Here is an 18,909-nt window from a genome sequence, read left to right as displayed (position 1 = left end):
CATATAATATAGAAGGATAAATCAGTACAGAACCTCCGCTTGTGAACGGCTATATTCAAAAAGATTTAAGGGGACCTGTCAATTTTTGATATCATGCGATTACTCCCTCCAAGGGAAGCGGCTGTTCAGAAGTTCAACTCAATCCGGATTATTGAACCCCTGAAAAAGACGGGTAGTGCGGATTGTATAGTATTGGCGCTATACGTCCTCATTGAGAAGAGTTGGACGGTATCTTGTATAAGGTTCTTTATTCCGCTATGATGCGTTCTCTTTCAGCACAATTGTGGGGCTTTGATGGGCTTTTTTGTTTCCAGTGCTGCACTTTTGGTGCCACCTGTGGTTGAAGGGTTGAAAACAAAAGACGTAGGTAGTAGGGCGGGCGGGCATGTGCTAGGTCTCAGGGGGTGCCAACAAATCCCTCTGCTTTAGGCCTCCTTCACACACCAAATGTTCCTGGTAATTTAAACTGCATCAAAAATGCTTCCTAAAAAACGCTAGCGTTATTAAAATGAAACGTCTGTTTTTTTAAGGCGTTTTTATTTGTACTTTCGGCTGCGTTTTTCATTTAGTGTCATTTTGTACATACTTTTTTTCTGGTGTTTTTGAAGTCCTGTAGAGAAACTTATGGAAAAAACGCCTTTAAAAACACAGCATGCTGCGTTTGGGGAAAAAAACGACACTGGCCACAAAATTGCCTCAAAAACGTCACAAACCATAACGCATTTGTATGTAGTAGATGTTTTTTGTTTTTTTTTATAGACCTTAATGTAACATCTGGCCAGAAATAAAACTGCATGAAAAAACACTGCAAAAAAATGCCGCAAAATACTGTGTGAATCCGGCTTTTGGGTAGGTGCACATAGGGCGGATAAGCTGCGTAAATGACAGAGTATCCGTCCTGGAAGCCGCAGGGAATTCCACCCGATATAAAGCACCAAATTGTAGCGCGGTTTTTCGGGCGGAATCTCCGCTGCTGAAATACTGCTAGAAAAAAACGAAAAAAGTTCATACTTACCCGTTGTCATAGAGATGCATCCCTCTGCTCTGAGTACCGCCCGGCCTGCTGGGATGACGCTGTAGTCCGTGTGTACGCTGCAGCCTGTGATTGGCTGCAGCAGTCACATGGGATGAAACGCATTCCAGGAGGCCGGGCTGCGCTCAGAACAGAGGGACGCGTCGCTATGACAACGCTCGCGGTAGGTATTAAGCTATTTATTATTTTGAACCCAAAAAAAAGTGTTTTTTTTCGGAATCACAACATTTGCCTATTTCTTGCGGGTTTTACATCCCATTGATCTCAATGGGGCAATCCCGCAAAAAAAGAGCAGCGATTTCGAAGCATAAATACACATGCTGCGGATTTAAAAATATCACCGCAGGTCAAGTTATGAACGGTTTCTCATACGTTCTGTATGTCCGTATATTTCGGCTGTGCCGTTTCCCTGTGTCACCTCGTATTTCGCAGCACGCACTCATAGGTAGGTCACGCGAACGGATTTCCCAGGCATTTCCTAGCAACGTATCCGCAAAATGCAGACCGCACACGGATAACTTCTGTGTGCTCTTCGCTGTTTTTGCAGACCACTAGACTTGAATGGCGGTGAAATTGATATTCATGCAGTTTCCTAAAATATTCTTCAACCTAGACTAAGACCTTTAACTCCAGGACTAAGACTTATTCTAAAAAAAAAAAAAAAAAAAATGGAGCATGCAGAATTGAAGAAACTAAACTTCATAAATCTGCTACTGCAATAATAAAAAGAATCACAAAATAATACAACAATGAAGAGAAGATTTCAATAGAAAATGACATAACACAATTCAGAATTACTGCGTGTGGGTTGCAGGTTTTGTCGGCAGCGGCCCCTTTAAAGGGATGCAGGCAGCTTATTCAGTCGGCCACGCCCCTCTGTTCGCAAGTCACGCCCGTTCTCTAACAAAATCTATTTTTAGGACCACAGAGTCACGTGATTCGGGTAACGTCACTGAATGTTGTTGTTGGTGGAGAGACTGCAAAAAGGAAAAGCGAGAGACAGCCGGAGAGAGACGGCAAATAAGTGAGGGGCAATGAGGATGGACGGAGAGGCAGTCTAAGAGTGAGGAGCTGCTGCCGAGCTAGACGCAGCCTGATGTAGGTGACTATGGACACTCCCTCTAAGGAGACGGCAGAGGAGACAGAAGAGACAGCCGTTCTCTCTGAGTGACAAGAGACAGCCATAGAAGCCATCGAGCCTGAATGAGAGATACTGATCCACTGAAAGAGACAGCCAGAGACATCACCTTGGTGCTGAGAGGCTTCAAAAGAGAGCGCAGGTTAGTGCCACCTGTTCTAGAGTGCATGCATTCCCATCATCATTATCATCTCTGTTTGGATTGGTTGTTGCAACATTGTATCATTTACTGTTTGTTATTTTGTATTATGAGTTGTTACTTGTATCTGTAGCAAATGCTTAGGACGAGAGGGGGGGGGGGGGGGGGGGCACATATATAGGGCTATTGCGTGCATCAGGACCAGAAATGCCATAGATCTGACTGTGGGGTACTGTTTGTGAGACCCCAGAGATCATCTGCGGTTTGTAATATTAAGGCTTGTGCAAGCAAAATGTATCATTATACACCACCCATTGATTTAAATGGATGCATGCAGTTCTATAGGGATCTACTAATGAGACCCCTATCATATCTGGTTAATAGAGGGGGGTCCCACCTGCATTGTCTTATGTCTGAATGGGGCATTTTACAAGAGATAGGCAGATATTGTAAAATGTTAAAGATTTGTACGGTTCTAGGGATTGTGATGGACTTGATGCCCCACAGGCAATGCTGTACTTGTCAGTCTATCAGTGTAGGGCTCAGTGGTCCCATTTATGCCAGCACACCACTACCTTCCTTACGATACTGTCTCGCTCCTCCATAGAGCCATGGTTTCCATATCCTTCGCTGATGAGGTCTAACAAGCATGAAATAGTCATATGCAGGTGATCATAAAAGGGCTCTGTCATTTTATTCTGCGTTGGTGCTTTACACCAGCAATTCTGTATTCAGAAATAGCCACAGGGGCAAAAATGAATGATTTGCATGACTCCGCCCACTATCCCAAAATATGGAATAAACCTGTTTTGGGATTTATGTATGACACGTAAAAGTAATGATGCAATCATAGCCTTTCAGTAAATGGATAGTTGTCTGATGACCGATCATTAGTGTATGATAGTATAAAGCTGGGAAGGATAGGGTTAATGACGGGATTAGCATGCAGATATATATATGTGTGTATATGTGTATATATATATATATATATATAATGTGTGTGTGTTAGGGATTATGCATTTTAAGTTTAGATAGTTATGTTTATTCTGTTAGTAGATGGAAACCATCAACAAGCTGCTGTTGATGTGCATGTCCTATTGAACGTGTGTATCTCTTATTACTACTTTTAATGTGCAAGAGTGTACTGAATGGGCATTGGGTTTGATTTGTTCATTACAACCGTAAGGGTGCTTTCACACGTGCAGAATGGCACCTTCTTTTTCTGCGTGGCCCACCTAGTTAACATGGCAGAATTAGGTATTTATATGGTAATCAGGCTATTTTTAGGTTTATTTGTCAAAGAGTGGGACAGGGGGCGTTAAAATGTTGAAGGGCTAATAAGATCTACAGCTTATTGAGAACAATGCAACCCTGTGCACTCAAACTACTAAATAAGATCCATCATCAGCATCTAACCTTCCTGGTGATGGTTTCCAGGAGGCAAATTCTTCATATGCTGCAAAGATGCTATATTTTACATTTACTGACTATAATATAAATCTGAGAATATTCCTGTATAGTTCTCTATAGATGCAAGTCTCCACGGTGCTGCCCACAGGTTTGCTCCATTATCCTGCCATGTCGGAATTTTGCGATGGTCGCAACTTTTTTTTCCCCATAGGGATATTTTAAGGTTCAGCTGCAGGGTTTGATAATGTCTTAATTTTTCCGCAATGCCGCTTCCTGTAGTCTTAGACACAATTTAATATTTAGTCCATACATGACAACACAATCCTAGATAGTTGTGATAAAACTATTCTGCTGTTCCAGGGGCACTTGTCACACACAGGGGGGGTTTGTTTGTTTTCTGGTATACAGCAATTCTTCTTCTGTAGTCTCCACCTTTGATTTATTTCTGCAAATGTAAAATTCAACATCCTTTAATATATATCCAGTACATTTTTTATGTAAATATGATTTCATGTAGAACACATTTCATTTTTTTTATACGGGAACCATTAACAAGCTGCTGTTGACAGATCTACTCTTAGTTTTTGTCTCTGTCTAGTACTTAGTTATCACAGTAGTGTATTAGAATAAGCGTATTACTATTCTTTTCGGTCCATCAAAACGAACAGAAAATTAATTGATGCCAACTGACTGGCACAAAAATCCCACTGAAGTCAATGATGATGTTAACATAAAAGTAGGAAACATAAACAGTAAAAAAAAACTTAATAAATGCCTTGAAGTGAATTGTATAATTTGCAATTTAATTCCTAACCAGTTTCAAAATCCCTGCTTACAGTCCATGAATGGAAATATTTCTGTTTACATATTAAATTAACTGACACCTGTGCACAACTCATTGTCATTATAGTTATTGAAACTATAGAGATTACGTTATCAGGGTTAATAAAACATGGTACCATAAAGATTGCTGGAGCTGTACATGAGGTGTTGTCAGGTATTGTGGAGCTCTACATGAGGTGTTGTCCGGTATTGTGGAGCTGTACATGTGGTGTTGTCAGGTATTGTGGAGCTGTACATGAGGTGTTGTCAGGTATTGTGGGGCTGTACATGAGGTGTTGTCAGGTATTGTGGAGCTGTACATGAGGTGTTGTCAGGTATTGTGGAGCTGTACATGTGGTGTTGTCAGGTATTGTGGAGCTGTACATGAGGTGTTGTCAGGTATTGTGGGGCTGTACATGAGGTGTTGTCAGGTATTGTGGAGCTGTACATGAGGTGTTGTCAGGTATTGTGGAGCTGTACATGAGGTGTTGTCAGGTATTGTGGGGCTGTACATGAGGTGTTGTCAGGTATTGTGGAGCTGTACATGAGGTGTTGTCAGGTATTGTGGGGCTGTACATGAGGTGTTGTCAGGTATTGTGGAGCTGTACATGAGGTGTTGTCAGGTATTGTGGAGCTGTACATGAGGTGTTGTCAGGTATTGTGGAGCTGTACATGAGGCGTTGTCCAGTATTGTGGGGCTGTACATGAGGCGTTGTCCAGTATTGTGGGGCTGTACATGAGGTGTTGTCCAGTATTGTGGGGCTGTACATGAGGTGTTGTCAGGTATTGTGGGGCTGTACATGTGGTGTTGTCCGGTATTGTGGGGCTGTACATGAGGTGTTGTCAGGTATTGTGGGGCTGTACATGTGGTGTTGTCCGGTATTGTGGAGCTGTACATGTGGTGTTGTCAGGTATTCTGGGGATGTACATGAGGTGTTGTCAGGTATTGTGGGGCTGTACATGAGGTGTTGTCAGGTATTGTGGGGCTGTACATGAGGTGTTGTCAGGTATTGTGGGGCTGTACATGAGGTGTTGTCAGGTATTGTGGGGCTGTACATGAGGTGTTGTCAGGTATTGTGGGGCTGTACATGAGGTGTTGTCAGGTATTGTGGGGCTGTACATGAGGTGTTGTCAGGTATTGTGGAGCTGTACATGAGGTGTTGTGTTGTCAGGTATTGTGGGGCTGTACATGAGGTGTTGTCAGGTATTGTGGGGCTGTACATGAGGTGTGGTCAGGTATTGTGGGGCTGTACATGAGGTGTTGTCGGGTATTGTGGAGCTGTACATGAGGTGTTGTCGGGTATTGTGGGGCTGTACATGAGGTGTTGTCGGGTATTGTGGAGCCCTACATGAGGTGTTGTCCGGTATTGTGGGGCTGTACATGAGGTGTTGTCAGGTATTGTGGGGCTGTACATGAGTTGTTGTCAGGTATTGTGGGGCTGTACATGAGGTGTTGTCCGGTATTGTGGGGCTGTACATGAGGTGTTGTCAGGTATTGTGGGGCTGTACATGAGTTGTTGTCAGGTATTGTGGGGCTGTACATGAGGTGTTGTCAGATGTTCCAGGTACAAGGATCTATTGTACTGATGATTCTATTTGTGGATTATTATTGTGTAACAGTTGATGGCAGGAATTTTTCAGTCTGGGAATGTGAGGTCTCCTAGCGGGGAAATATGGCCGATTGCTGGGAGCGGTTCATTAGTATTTTAGTTGTTTGTAGTGACGATGTCTCTAACATTATCAGGTGTGTGATAAATACTGAGACTTTTATGATCAAATATTCGTTTTTAATTGGTTCTATAGATCCTACAACAAAGCTAAATAATAAAAACCTGCTTACTACTTACATGCGGTTTGTAATTTAGGTTATGACGTGCACATGCTTGTCCCCATGTTGTCCTGTTCTCATTCTTGACACCAGAGTTGACTCTTGCCCATTTTTGCCACCAGAGTTTTACCCTTGCCCATTCATGCCACCTAAGGGATCCCACGCTCATTCTTGCAACCTTAATGTAGTCCAGCTAGAATGATTTTCACCTTTTTGGGCCTTTGTACCAGCTTGACCCCTTAGTCTGCAGATTCGCCACTTATTTATTGCATCCAAATTTTACTACCAGATTTTTTTCATATGTCCCTGGAAACGTTCTCACTGTCTTAATACCGACAAACTACAGTAACCATCACACCTTTCTGTATCGACTGCTCCAGCCATACACAGCTCAGTTTTCTCATTAATATGTATTAAACAGAAATAATGGAATTCCAAAAATAAAAGAAGCAAAAAAACAAAAAAAAATGTGTTAATGAAATTCTGTCACCATTTGAATACAGAGACTGTAGGGCCGTCGTGGGGTTCACACGTATTAATTGGCCTGGATACATCGCTCAGCAGCTTGGTGTAGCTGGAAATAAATTGAAAGTGTATTTGGACTGTATATTTTAGAAAACATTGGAGGGGTCTGTGGGCCGGGACCTCCACTGATCGGTAGAATGAAGGTGTCCACCATACAAATTTTCAAGAGCCGTCGTGGTGACAGGCCTCTTTAAATTTGGGAGGGATCACGTGGCTTGTTCCACGACAGAAGGTGCCAGCCGCATGATCCCTCTATGCCAATCTTACCCCTCTCTAGAATACAGTGCCAATCCTCATACTACCCCTCGGGCTTAGTTTTAAAGGATATATCCACCTTTACAACCAATTTTGTTTAATTGCTCCAATGCATCTAAAATAAAAAAATTCTTGCAAATAGTCTTGATTACAAAGTATCTTGCCGTTTTGTGTTTACAGCTCCTATGCAGTCCTATATGTCTCAGTGGTTACAGACAACAAACCCTGTGTCGTCTGATCCTCCTAGATGTTGCATACTTTTTTTTTTTTAACACACACTTGCTATGACATGTCAAAAGTTTTCATTGGTGGAGGTCTGTCAGTTGACCCCCATGCAGATTGATTGCTAGAACAAAGGGGTCCCCAAGTCTGTTCTAAATGTCATGCCTGTTCGGCTAGTATCACATGCACTCGTGTGTATTATGTTACATTTAAAGCGACCCTCCGGTCTCAGGACAAAATTATAAATATGATGGTGTATATGGAGTAATATTATCCGGTGTCCTCCAGTTGTGCTCCTCTGCCATGAATCCACCGTTTTAGGGTCCCCTCTGTGTTGTCTCAAAATGGCCTCAGCGCTTCTCAGACTGAGTCGAAGACACTCCCTCTGTTCACGGATTTGACAGAACTGCTCATGTGAGCAGCTCTGGCCAATCCGAGATCAGTGGGAGTGTCTCAGACTCCAAGTCCAAGAACCGCTGCAGCTATTTTGGGACAACACAGAGGGGGACACTAAAACAGTGGATCTGTGGCAGAGGGGCTCAACTGGAGGGCACCAGGTTACATTACTCCATATGCACCATTATATTTAAAATGTTGCCCCGGGACTGGAGTGCCATCCTCTTTTAGCTTGATTCAGAGATGAATGGGCACAGCGCTAAAAGAGCATCCCCGGGCCCCTTCGTAGTCAGTGACATTCCAACTCAAAGACACTTGTCGATGAAAACCTTCGACTTGCTCTATGACATTTTACAAAAATCAGACGTGCGCTTTAAAAATCAGGTCGCTGCAGTAGCACAGGCTGCCTTTAGGAGGCAGTAGGGAGCCAAAGACCTTTTTTGTTCTAGAGACTATGCGGGCTTCTTGAAGTTGTAATGTCAGACCACTTTGTTTCATCATATAAGAAAAACATTCAGAACAAGTTCACACTATCACACTGCTTTAGCAGAAACAAATTGCATAACAGAATACTTTTTTGCATCAGCGATACTATGAAACCCTGATAGATTGGATAAGAAATGAAGAACAGATCAGACCTTTAAGATAAACATTATTTAAGGGTCTTCCGAGGTTTTACAATAAAGGTTAAATATTAAAAGGAAAATAATATTAATGACTGCTTTAAAGAATTAAGCCGCCGCGGCAGGTCCATCTTTACGTTATGCTAACCTGCTATTTCTTTTCTGGCTGCTTTCGACTCCACTCCTTTAGGGCTCTCAGTTATGATTGTCTAATAGGAGCCTGAGGTAGTCTGAAATCCTGTTAATGTCTAATCACAGGCCTAGACTGCTGGTCTGTCCCTCCACCATGCTTTATACTGCAGCTTGCTTCTTCAGATTTGTTGTTTTGTATAAACACTGTTTCCTACAGGGTCCTCCCCTACCACTCTTAGGAGATCTTGCAGGGATACCTAAGCTATTGTGGAGCTAAACATGTGGTGTGGTCAGGTATTCTGGAGCTGTACATGTGGTGTTGTCTTCGGTCTCCCTGAAAGATCAATACCTTTTTCCTGTACAGGAAGTTGCTGGATTGAATCTATAAAGTATGAATAATTACAAAAAATGTGTCAGACAGACCAAAGGTTTTGCCCAGGTATTGATTTGTGTAGTTTAGTAGTGACATCAGTGACAGAGGAAGTAGCTAGCTGCTTCGCTGACTTTAGTACAAATCACTGAAGGTGGTATCCGGGGACATAAATGCACGATAAGAAAGTGAATTATGGGATTTATTACATGCCATGTAGCAGTTTTATTACATGATGTATTGGTCAAATCTTTGAAAAAATGCTGTAACGGGCATTGGGAAAAAATATCACGAAGAATTAAGAAGAACTAGGACCCTCTATTTGTTTTTCTTCAACCTCCAAAATATCTGCCAGCAGCGGTGTCATCACAGGGGTTGTAGTTGTTGTTGTCAGCAGCCCCTACACCAGGGGCACCTGCCACATAGGAACACAACAATGCACATGGGCACACATACATATCTCTAATGGCAGAATCATGTAATCTTTCTAAACAGAACTGTCTCCTTATACTGATGATTTTTTCTTTATTATATGATAATAGATCCTATTCTGCATGACCTCCCCCTGTATAATGCTGTTTGGCAGCACCGGGGCATTGGGCCATCATAATATGACTCTAGTTTTCTTATTTAAGGGATGCCCACTTTTTGCTGGAAGGGTTCCCCTGAAAAAATAAAATAAAAACTGGTGACAAGGCTTCTCTCTGCTGGGACCCCCAATGATCAGCTTGTATCTGTTGGGGAACCCCGCAGCAAGTGTTCAATTCTCCTGCAGAGCCCCCACAGGAGAAATTAAGCATTACATGATGATCATTAAAATCAAGCAGCTATCCGTGTCTGGTCCTCCCAGAAAGAAAAACGTTCTTTGATGGATGTCCTGAACAAGGCACCCCCCCCCCTCAGAAATCCCTAATAGGGCATTTAAAATTGGGTTTGCTAAACCCGACTACCCCTTTAACATTGGTTCCATATTTCCCTATTCCCCAATAATAAAAAACAACTGGATTCATCTACTGTACTGTGTGTAGGTGGATATATTGGCATTGTACCCATGCCCTACCACTGTGCTGATGTGGGCAAAATGTCAAGGCAGAACGTTAAATAAATCCGGAATCCAGAAGTGATATGCCTCGGTACACGGACATACATTTGGCATTTGTATTTGAATCTTTTTCCATTTACCTAATACCATGAACTTTTAAAATGCCAGAAGATCCGGCACTAAAGAGCGGAGCGAACTGTGGCTTACATGTGTGAGTGTACATCTATTTATATACACCCCTGACGTGTATACAGCCGTGCTGCGGTGACTACTGGCGGGACTATATCATTGCCTCCCTCTTTCTGCATATGTCACACTATGGCAAATTTTTCTTTTTCCCCCCTTATGCTCTCCTCTTTTGTTGTATTTAACCGTGTCTGTCTAAGTAGAGGCTCTCTTGTGTTCGTTCTCTTCCCAGCCCGGTCATTTCTCCATTCTGTCTGCTTGTGATACTGGTCCATTCATGATTCTCTCTTTCTCTATATTCCATTCATACTTTGCTCTCCCTCCCTCCTTCTCTCCCTCTCTTTTCTGCGTCTCCATTCATACGGCGCTCTCCCTCCCACACTCTGCGTTTTCTGAATGTTAATGACTGTGCTGGTGCTGAGGGTCACAGACGCATGGAGACGTGATCTCCAAGCAGTATGGGGGTGCAGACTTAACCCTCTGCTGCTAGATGAATACACAAAGACTGCAGAGGAACGGTCATTGTAATTCCTCTCATTCCTTATGTTCCGAAATATAGAGGATAACTGCAATAAATGCTCCCATAATTCAGATCACTGTTATATCCTGTAGATATGTCTCCCATCAACCGAGTTGTAACAGTTACACTGAATTTTTATTTACATCATATATATATATGTGTATTCTTACTATATACATCCCCTACAGCTCTAATTTTACTAAATGCCTTTTGTATATCCTCCTATTACTCCATATAACCTCTCTTATATCTCCTATTACTCCATATAACCTCTCCCTATATCTCCTATTACTCCATATAACCTCTCCTATATCTCCTCCTATTACTCCATATAACCTCTCCCTATATCTCCTCCTATTACTCCATATAACCTCTCCTATATCTCCTCCTATTACTCCATATAACCTCTCCCTATATCTCCTCCTATTACTCCATATAACCTCTCCCTATATCTCCTCCTATTACTCCATATAACCTCTCCCTATATCTCCTCCTATTACTCCATATAACCTCTCCCTATATCTACTCCTATTACCACATATATCCTCTCCTATATCTCCTCCTATTACTCCATATATCCTCTCCCTATATCTCCTCCTATTACTCCATATATCCTCTCCCTATATCTCCTCCTATTACTCCATATAACCTCTCCCTATATCTCCTCCTATTACTCCATATAACCTCTCCTATATCTCCTCCTATTACTCCATATAACCTCTCCCTATATCTCCTATTACTCCATATAACATCTCCCTATATCTCCTCCTGTTACTCCATATAACCTCTCCCTATATCTCCTCCTATTACTCCATATAATCTCTCCTATATCTCCTCCTATTACTCCATATAATCTCTCCTATATCTCCTCCTATTACTCCATATAACCTCTCCCTATATCTCCTATTACTCCATATAACATCTCCCTATATCTCCTCTTATTACTCCATATAACCCCTCCTATATCGCCTCCTATTACTCCATATAACCTCCCCCTATATCTCCTCCTATTGCTCCATATAACCTCCCCCTATATCTACTCCTATTACTCCATATAACCTCTCCCTATATCTCCTCCTATTACTCCATATAACCTCTCCTATATCTCCTCCTATTACTCCATATAACCTCTCCTATATCTCCTCCTATTACTCCATATAACCTCTCCCTATATCTCCTCTTATTACTCCATATAACCTCTCCTTATATCTACTCCTATTACTCCATATAACCGCTCCCTATATCTCCTCTTATTACTCCATATAACCTCTCCTATATCTCTCCTATTACTCCATATAACCTCTCCTATATCTCCTCCTATTACTCCATATAACCTCTCCTATATCTCCTCCTATTACTCCATATAACCCCTCCCTATATCTCCTCCTATTACTCCATATAACCTCTCCTATATCTCCTCCTATTACTCCATATAACCTCTCCTATATCTCCTCCTATTACTCCATATAACCTCTCCTATATCTCCTCCTATTACTCCATATAACCTCCGCTATATCTCCTCCTATTACTCCATATAACCTCCCCTATATCTCCTCCTATTACTCCATATAACCTTCCCTATATCTCCTCCTATTACTCATTATACCCTGTCCTATATCTTCTCCTATTACTCCATATAACCTCCCCCTACATCTCCTCCTATTACTCCATATATCCTCTCCCTATATCTCCTCCTATTACTCCATATAACCCCTCCCTATATCTCCTCCTATTACTCCATATAACCTCTCCTATATCTCCTCCTATTACTCCATATAACCTCTCCTATATCTCCTCCTATTACTCCATATAACCTCTCCCTATATCTCCTCCTATTACTCCATATAACCTCTCCTATATCTCCTCCTATTACTCCATATAACCTCTCCTATATCTCCTCCTATTACTCCATATAACCTCTCCCTATATCTCCTCCTATTACTCCATATAACCTCTCCTATATCTCCTCCTATTACTCCATATAACCTCTCCTATATCTCCTCCTATTACTCCATATAACCTCTCCTATATCTCCTCCTATTACTCCATATAACCTCTCCTATATCTCCTACTATTACTCCATATAACCTCTCTTATATCTCCTCCTATTACTCCATATAACCTCTCTTATATCTCCTCCTATTACTCCATATACCCTCTTCCTATATCTCCTCCTATTACTCCATATAACCTCTCCTATATCTACTCCTATTACTCCATATAACCTCTCCCTATATCTCCTCCTATTACTCCATATAACCTCTCCTATATCTCCTCCTATTGCTCCATATAACCTCCCCCTATATCTACTCCTATTACTCCATATAACCTCCCCTATATATCCTCCTATTACTCCATATAACCTCTCCTATATATCCTCCTATTACTCCATATAACCTCCTCTATATCTCCTCCTATTACTCCATATAACCTCTCCCTATATCTCCTCCTATTACTCCATATAACCTCTCCCTATATCTCCTCCTATTATTCCATATAACCTCTCCTATATCTCCTCCTATTACTCCATATAACCTCTCCCTATATCTCCTCCTATTACTACATATAACCTCTCCCTATATCTCCTCCTATTACTCCATATAACCTCTCCCTATATCTCCTCCTATTACTCCATATAACCTCTCCTATATCTCCTCCTATTACTCCATATAACCTCTCCTATATCTCCTCCTATTACTCCATATAACCTCTCCTATATCTCCTCCTATTACTCCATATAACCTCTCCCTATATCTCCTCTTATTACTCCATATAACCTCTCCTTATATCTACTCCTATTACTCCATATAACCGCTCCCTATATCTCCTCTTATTACTCCATATAACCTCTCCTATATCTCTCCTATTACTCCATATAACCTCTCCTATATCTCCTCCTATTACTCCATATAACCTCTCCTATATCTCCTCCTATTACTCCATATAACCCCTCCCTATATCTCCTCCTATTACTCCATATAACCTCTCCTATATCTCCTCCTATTACTCCATATAACCTCTCCTATATCTCCTCCTATTACTCCATATAACCTCTCCTATATCTCCTCCTATTACTCCATATAACCTCCGCTATATCTCCTCCTATTACTCCATATAACCTCCCCTATATCTCCTCCTATTACTCCATATAACCTCCCCTATATCTCCTCCTATTACTCATTATACCCTGTCCTATATCTCCTCCTATTACTCCATATAACCTCCCCCTACATCTCCTCCTATTACTCCATATATCCTCTCCCTATATCTCCTCCTATTACTCCATATAACCCCTCCCTATATCTCCTCCTATTACTCCATATAACCTCTCCTATATCTCCTCCTATTACTCCATATAACCTCTCCTATATCTCCTCCTATTACTCCATATAACCTCTCCCTATATCTCCTCCTATTACTCCATATAACCTCTCCTATATCTCCTCCTATTACTCCATATAACCTCTCCTATATCTCCTCCTATTACTCCATATAACCTCTCCCTATATCTCCTCCTATTACTCCATATAACCTCTCCTATATCTCCTCCTATTACTCCATATAACCTCTCCTATATCTCCTCCTATTACTCCATATAACCTCTCCTATATCTCCTCCTATTACTCCATATAACCTCTCCTATATCTCCTACTATTACTCCATATAACCTCTCTTATATCTCCTCCTATTACTCCATATAACCTCTCTTATATCTCCTCCTATTACTCCATATACCCTCTTCCTATATCTCCTCCTATTACTCCATATAACCTCTCCTATATCTACTCCTATTACTCCATATAACCTCTCCCTATATCTCCTCCTATTACTCCATATAACCTCTCCTATATCTCCTCCTATTGCTCCATATAACCTCCCCCTATATCTACTCCTATTACTCCATATAACCTCCCCTATATATCCTCCTATTACTCCATATAACCTCTCCTATATATCCTCCTATTACTCCATATAACCTCTCCTATATCTCCTCCTAATACTCCATATAACCTCTCCCAATATCTCCTCCTATTACTCCATATAACCTTTCCCTATATCTCCTCCTATTACTCCATATAACCTCTCCTATATCTCCTCCTAATACTCCATATAACCTCTCCTATATCTCCTCCTATTACTCCATATAGCCACTCCATATAGCCTCTCCCTATATCTCCTCCTATTACTCCATATAACCTCTCCTATATCTCCTCCTATTACTCCATATAACCCCCCTATATCTCCTCCTATTACTCCATATAACCTCTCCTATATCTCCTATTACTCCATATAACCTCTCCTATATCTCCTCATATTACTCTATATAACCTCTTCCTATATCTACTCCTACTACTCCATATAACCTCTCCTATATCTCCTATTACTCCATATAACCTCTCCATATATCTCCTCCTATTACTCCATATAACCTCCCCTATATCTCCTCCTATTACTCCATATATCCTCCCCTATATCTCCCCCTATTATTCCATATAACCTCCCCCTATTACGCCATATAAGCTCTCCTATATCTCCTCCTATTACTCCATATAACCTCTCCCTATATCTCCTCCTATTACTCCATATAACCTCCCCCTATTATTCCATATATCCTCTTCCTATGGTTTAGATTTTGCGTTGTGTGTTTTCTCAGTTCTATAACTTATCCTAGAGATGTAGACTTTCACCCCCAAGGGGGATAATAACTGCTGCTCGTTCCTTGCATGATTTGCTTACGAATCAGAGATGTTTTCTTTTAATTTTTCACTATGAGGACATTGTAAGAGAAACCACATTTTGCTTTTACTTACACACTGACATTGTTGTATTAATTACAGGGCATCGTATGGGATGTGCCCAGTGGACTGATTCCTTGAGCGGAGCCGTCTTTGTTTCCACCTAAAAGAAGTCCTGGGCATTGGAGATCCAGGGCAAGGGTCCGTGTCCCCTCTACATGTCTGTCCAACCAGGGGACATCGGCATGAACCTTCCAACCCAGTCTGGTAAGTGTCGGGTAATTACTAAGTAGTTGATGATGGGAAATTCTTGCTAGAGGGATGCTTAGATTGTGGAGTCACCGACCCCTTAATCTACAAAAATGGGCTTTCAAAACTGACTTTGGTTTGATGTTTTTGTAGAACTGATATATTCTGTAGAGCTGTACAATATAGAGGCAGTTTATTTTAAGGTTTAAACAGACTTAACATAGATATGTCGGAAGATAATATTGGTGACCACTGACCCCCCAAATAACGAAGTAGCCCCTAGCACCCCATAGCCTACTCAAGCCCCTTAGAGTCAATGACTGAAAGAAAAAAAAAAAATAGCTGAAAACATTCTATGACATGGAAACACTTGGGTACATGCTAGAAAACCTATTATCAAATAGACTATTAGGGATTTCTGAGCTCTTACAGGTCCCAATTCAGGACTCTTATCTATTACCCAGTGTGATGAGAAATTTTAAAGAGCCTCTCTTGCTTTGGAGGAACTGTGACTTCTGTGTATTATACATACAGCCCAGTGATTTCACTGAGAGCTGTGTAATGCTTCATTTCTCCTGTGGTGGCACTGCAGGAGAATTGAACACTTGCTTTCCCACAGATTACATCTGATCACTGGGGTTTTAATCATTTTATGGTCAGAAACTCATCTAAAATAAAGGGCTTGTGAAGCTCCCAGTATCAAGGAAGCAAAGATTTAGGGAGCTGTTTGGCATGGTCCTCACACTGGAGAGCTGATAGACAATATGAAATTCTAGATGCAAAGCATATATACGGATGTTCAGAATTTGTTGTAGAGGTATTCCGTGGGGAGCTCTATTTTATATATATATATATATATATAACGTGTGTGTGTATATATATGTGTATATAATATGTGTGTATGTGTATATATATATATTGTGTGTGTGTGTGTGTGTGTGTGTGTGTGTGTGTGTATATATATGTATATGTGAGTGTGTGTGTGTGTGTGTGTGTGTGTATATATCGTTTTCTGGGGGTTTTATGTTTTTTTTTTTCTCTCAATTGAAAGGAATGGTGGAGGAGTTTACATTTCTATATGCATGTGGACTGTTTGACTTCAGTAGAGCTTTGTTTTTATTTTGTATGCTTGTCCGAATAGCCATAGAAAGGGTATGACTTTGGTGGAGACATGAATAAGTGTGACAGTAATTTTTAAAAAAGAGAGGTATAGAAAGAAAAAGAGTGTGGCAGCATTTATATATAAATACAGGTTTGCTATTGGCTGACCAGGTGACCAAAATACTTGGCAGTATAACTCCAAAATGGCTAACTATGGTTGTAGTTTCTGAAGGAAGAGCAGCTCTGGAGCATAAACTGCTGCTCCAACAAATAAAATAATGCGCATACAAAGAGTAGGGGAACATTCATGAGGATAATATAGGCTGTGAGCTGATTAAATGATTGCCTCTGATCCAGCGACAAGGGTAGATATTGACATTAGAGCTCCCGATTTTACCTTTCAGTGTCTCGTTTGTATATAAACATTATATATATATATATATATATATATATATATATATATATATATATATATATATATATATATACTATTTTTATGTGTATATATCAGATTTCAACAGCCTGTGAGTAGAAGCCAGTGCATGTCAGCAGTTCTATGTTACTTTGTATAGTGCATTGTTTACATTGCTGCTCATACAATGACCTATGTCTATTATTATTATACCATACCTGATATTTTTTATCTGCATCTCCCCTCCTTATCCATTATAACGTACTTTGCAGTTCTATTGTTCTCCACTAGGTGCTGATGTGGAACATATACTGAAGACCTATTTGTAGATTTGAGTGTATTTCAGTAATGCAGACACCTCAGTGATATGTACACATTTGCAACATTTTTATTTATTGTTCCAATTCATCCAGAATGAAAACTGAAGCAACTATGCAAAAGGTCCCAATTTAAAATTTGACTGTTGTTTAGTTTCCATGCAGACCTATGTGTTTCCATGGTAACAGACAACAAAGAAGCCCTTTTGTAGTCTGATTCTGCCGTCATAAGCTCTCCTATCTGTCTCCTAGTTCTTTCTAACCTACCAAATGTATGACTGCAGGAAGGCAACATGACTGCAGGATCTGGCTACACAAGGTTTGCTTGTTGTCTGTTACCATGGAGACGCATAGGTCTGCATAGCTGTAGAAACAAAACGATGGGAAGTTTTAAATAAAGACCAATTGCAAAGTTGGTTCATTTTTCATTTAAGTTGCATTGGAACAATAATAAAAAAAAATTGTTGCAAAAGGTGTTCATGTCCTTTAAGTCACTAAGGTGTCTGCTACTAGGATAAGCTCACATCTACATGTTGGATTTCCTATTAAAATCAATTAGAGGTGGTTTATGAGTGGATTTTGAATGGAAAAAACGTTGTGTGAACATAGCCTAATAAGAACAAGGTTCTGATCCATATAATACATTTTGGACCTATATAGAGTAAATTAAATTATAGGTACATAGACCACTTTCATTACCCAAATGTACTTCAATTTCTGTACTGCCTATAAAATTTAAGGGGGTGCATTTTGCGATCTCTACCCTAGGCACCAACACCCTTAAACCCCCCACTTAAAATGGTTCACATATTATTGGAAACCTACAATTGTTTTGTACCTTGGATCTAGAAATAATGGATGGGATTATTTATAAGGCTCAGATCCTGTACCTGGTGTCCGCACACGGCATCACGGTAACCCTAGCATAGGTAAAGATGTGTCTGCAAAGACGGAGATCAGAATTATCCAGGCTCTGTGTCTGTGGCTCTCGTTGAACCGTGAAGACGAGAGACAAGGAACAGTATTGATTTCTTGGAATTGGTGGTGGTGATTTTTGATGGATGGATCTCGAGCAAGCCAACCGAACCTTCTACTTCCACTGATGTTCTATCTTATCTTGGACTTATCATGAGAAGTCCCAGCTCTTTGGGCAAGATGATTATTCTCAGAAGACTCGAAGGGAAAGGAGGAACAAGACAGATGGAGACAATCAAATAAATCAAGACCGTGCCATCGAAAGTCTGAAGACCCCAACAGAAGATAGGACATTCTGAAGAAGAAGAATTCTAGAATCACTAGAAGGGATGAGCAGGTCGATTCACAGTTTATTGGGTGAATTGATTTCACATTTGAGGCTAATTGAGGAATTGATTCGGCCATTGTATTTTATGGGCTGGGGGATTTGGTGGAGCAATTCAATCATCTCCAGTTGTTGACTTCATGACACTTAAAG

The 18,909-nt window shown here is 40.8% G+C and overlaps 1 protein-coding gene across 2 annotated transcripts in view; it reads left to right on the top strand.

Moving 5' to 3' along the window:
• The first annotated feature begins 1,969 nt into the window (after window positions 1–1,969).
• HDAC5 (histone deacetylase 5) overlaps window positions 1,970–18,909 on the top strand; it is a 50,867-nt gene continuing 33,927 nt past the window's right edge. For both annotated transcript variants that reach the window (XM_075845660.1, XM_075845659.1), the window contains exons 1-2: window positions 1,970–2,313; window positions 15,480–15,644. In XM_075845660.1, coding sequence (XP_075701775.1) covers window positions 15,596–15,644 — 49 coding nt within the window. In that variant the 5' untranslated portion in view covers window positions 1,970–2,313; window positions 15,480–15,595. The remainder of the gene's footprint in view (window positions 2,314–15,479; window positions 15,645–18,909) is intronic.

This window comes from Rhinoderma darwinii, chromosome 13 (genome assembly GCF_050947455.1).
Source record: "Rhinoderma darwinii isolate aRhiDar2 chromosome 13, aRhiDar2.hap1, whole genome shotgun sequence".
In the NCBI taxonomy this organism is placed as follows: Eukaryota; Metazoa; Chordata; class Amphibia; order Anura; family Rhinodermatidae; genus Rhinoderma; species Rhinoderma darwinii.
This window is presented reverse-complemented; position numbering and strand designations above follow the sequence as displayed.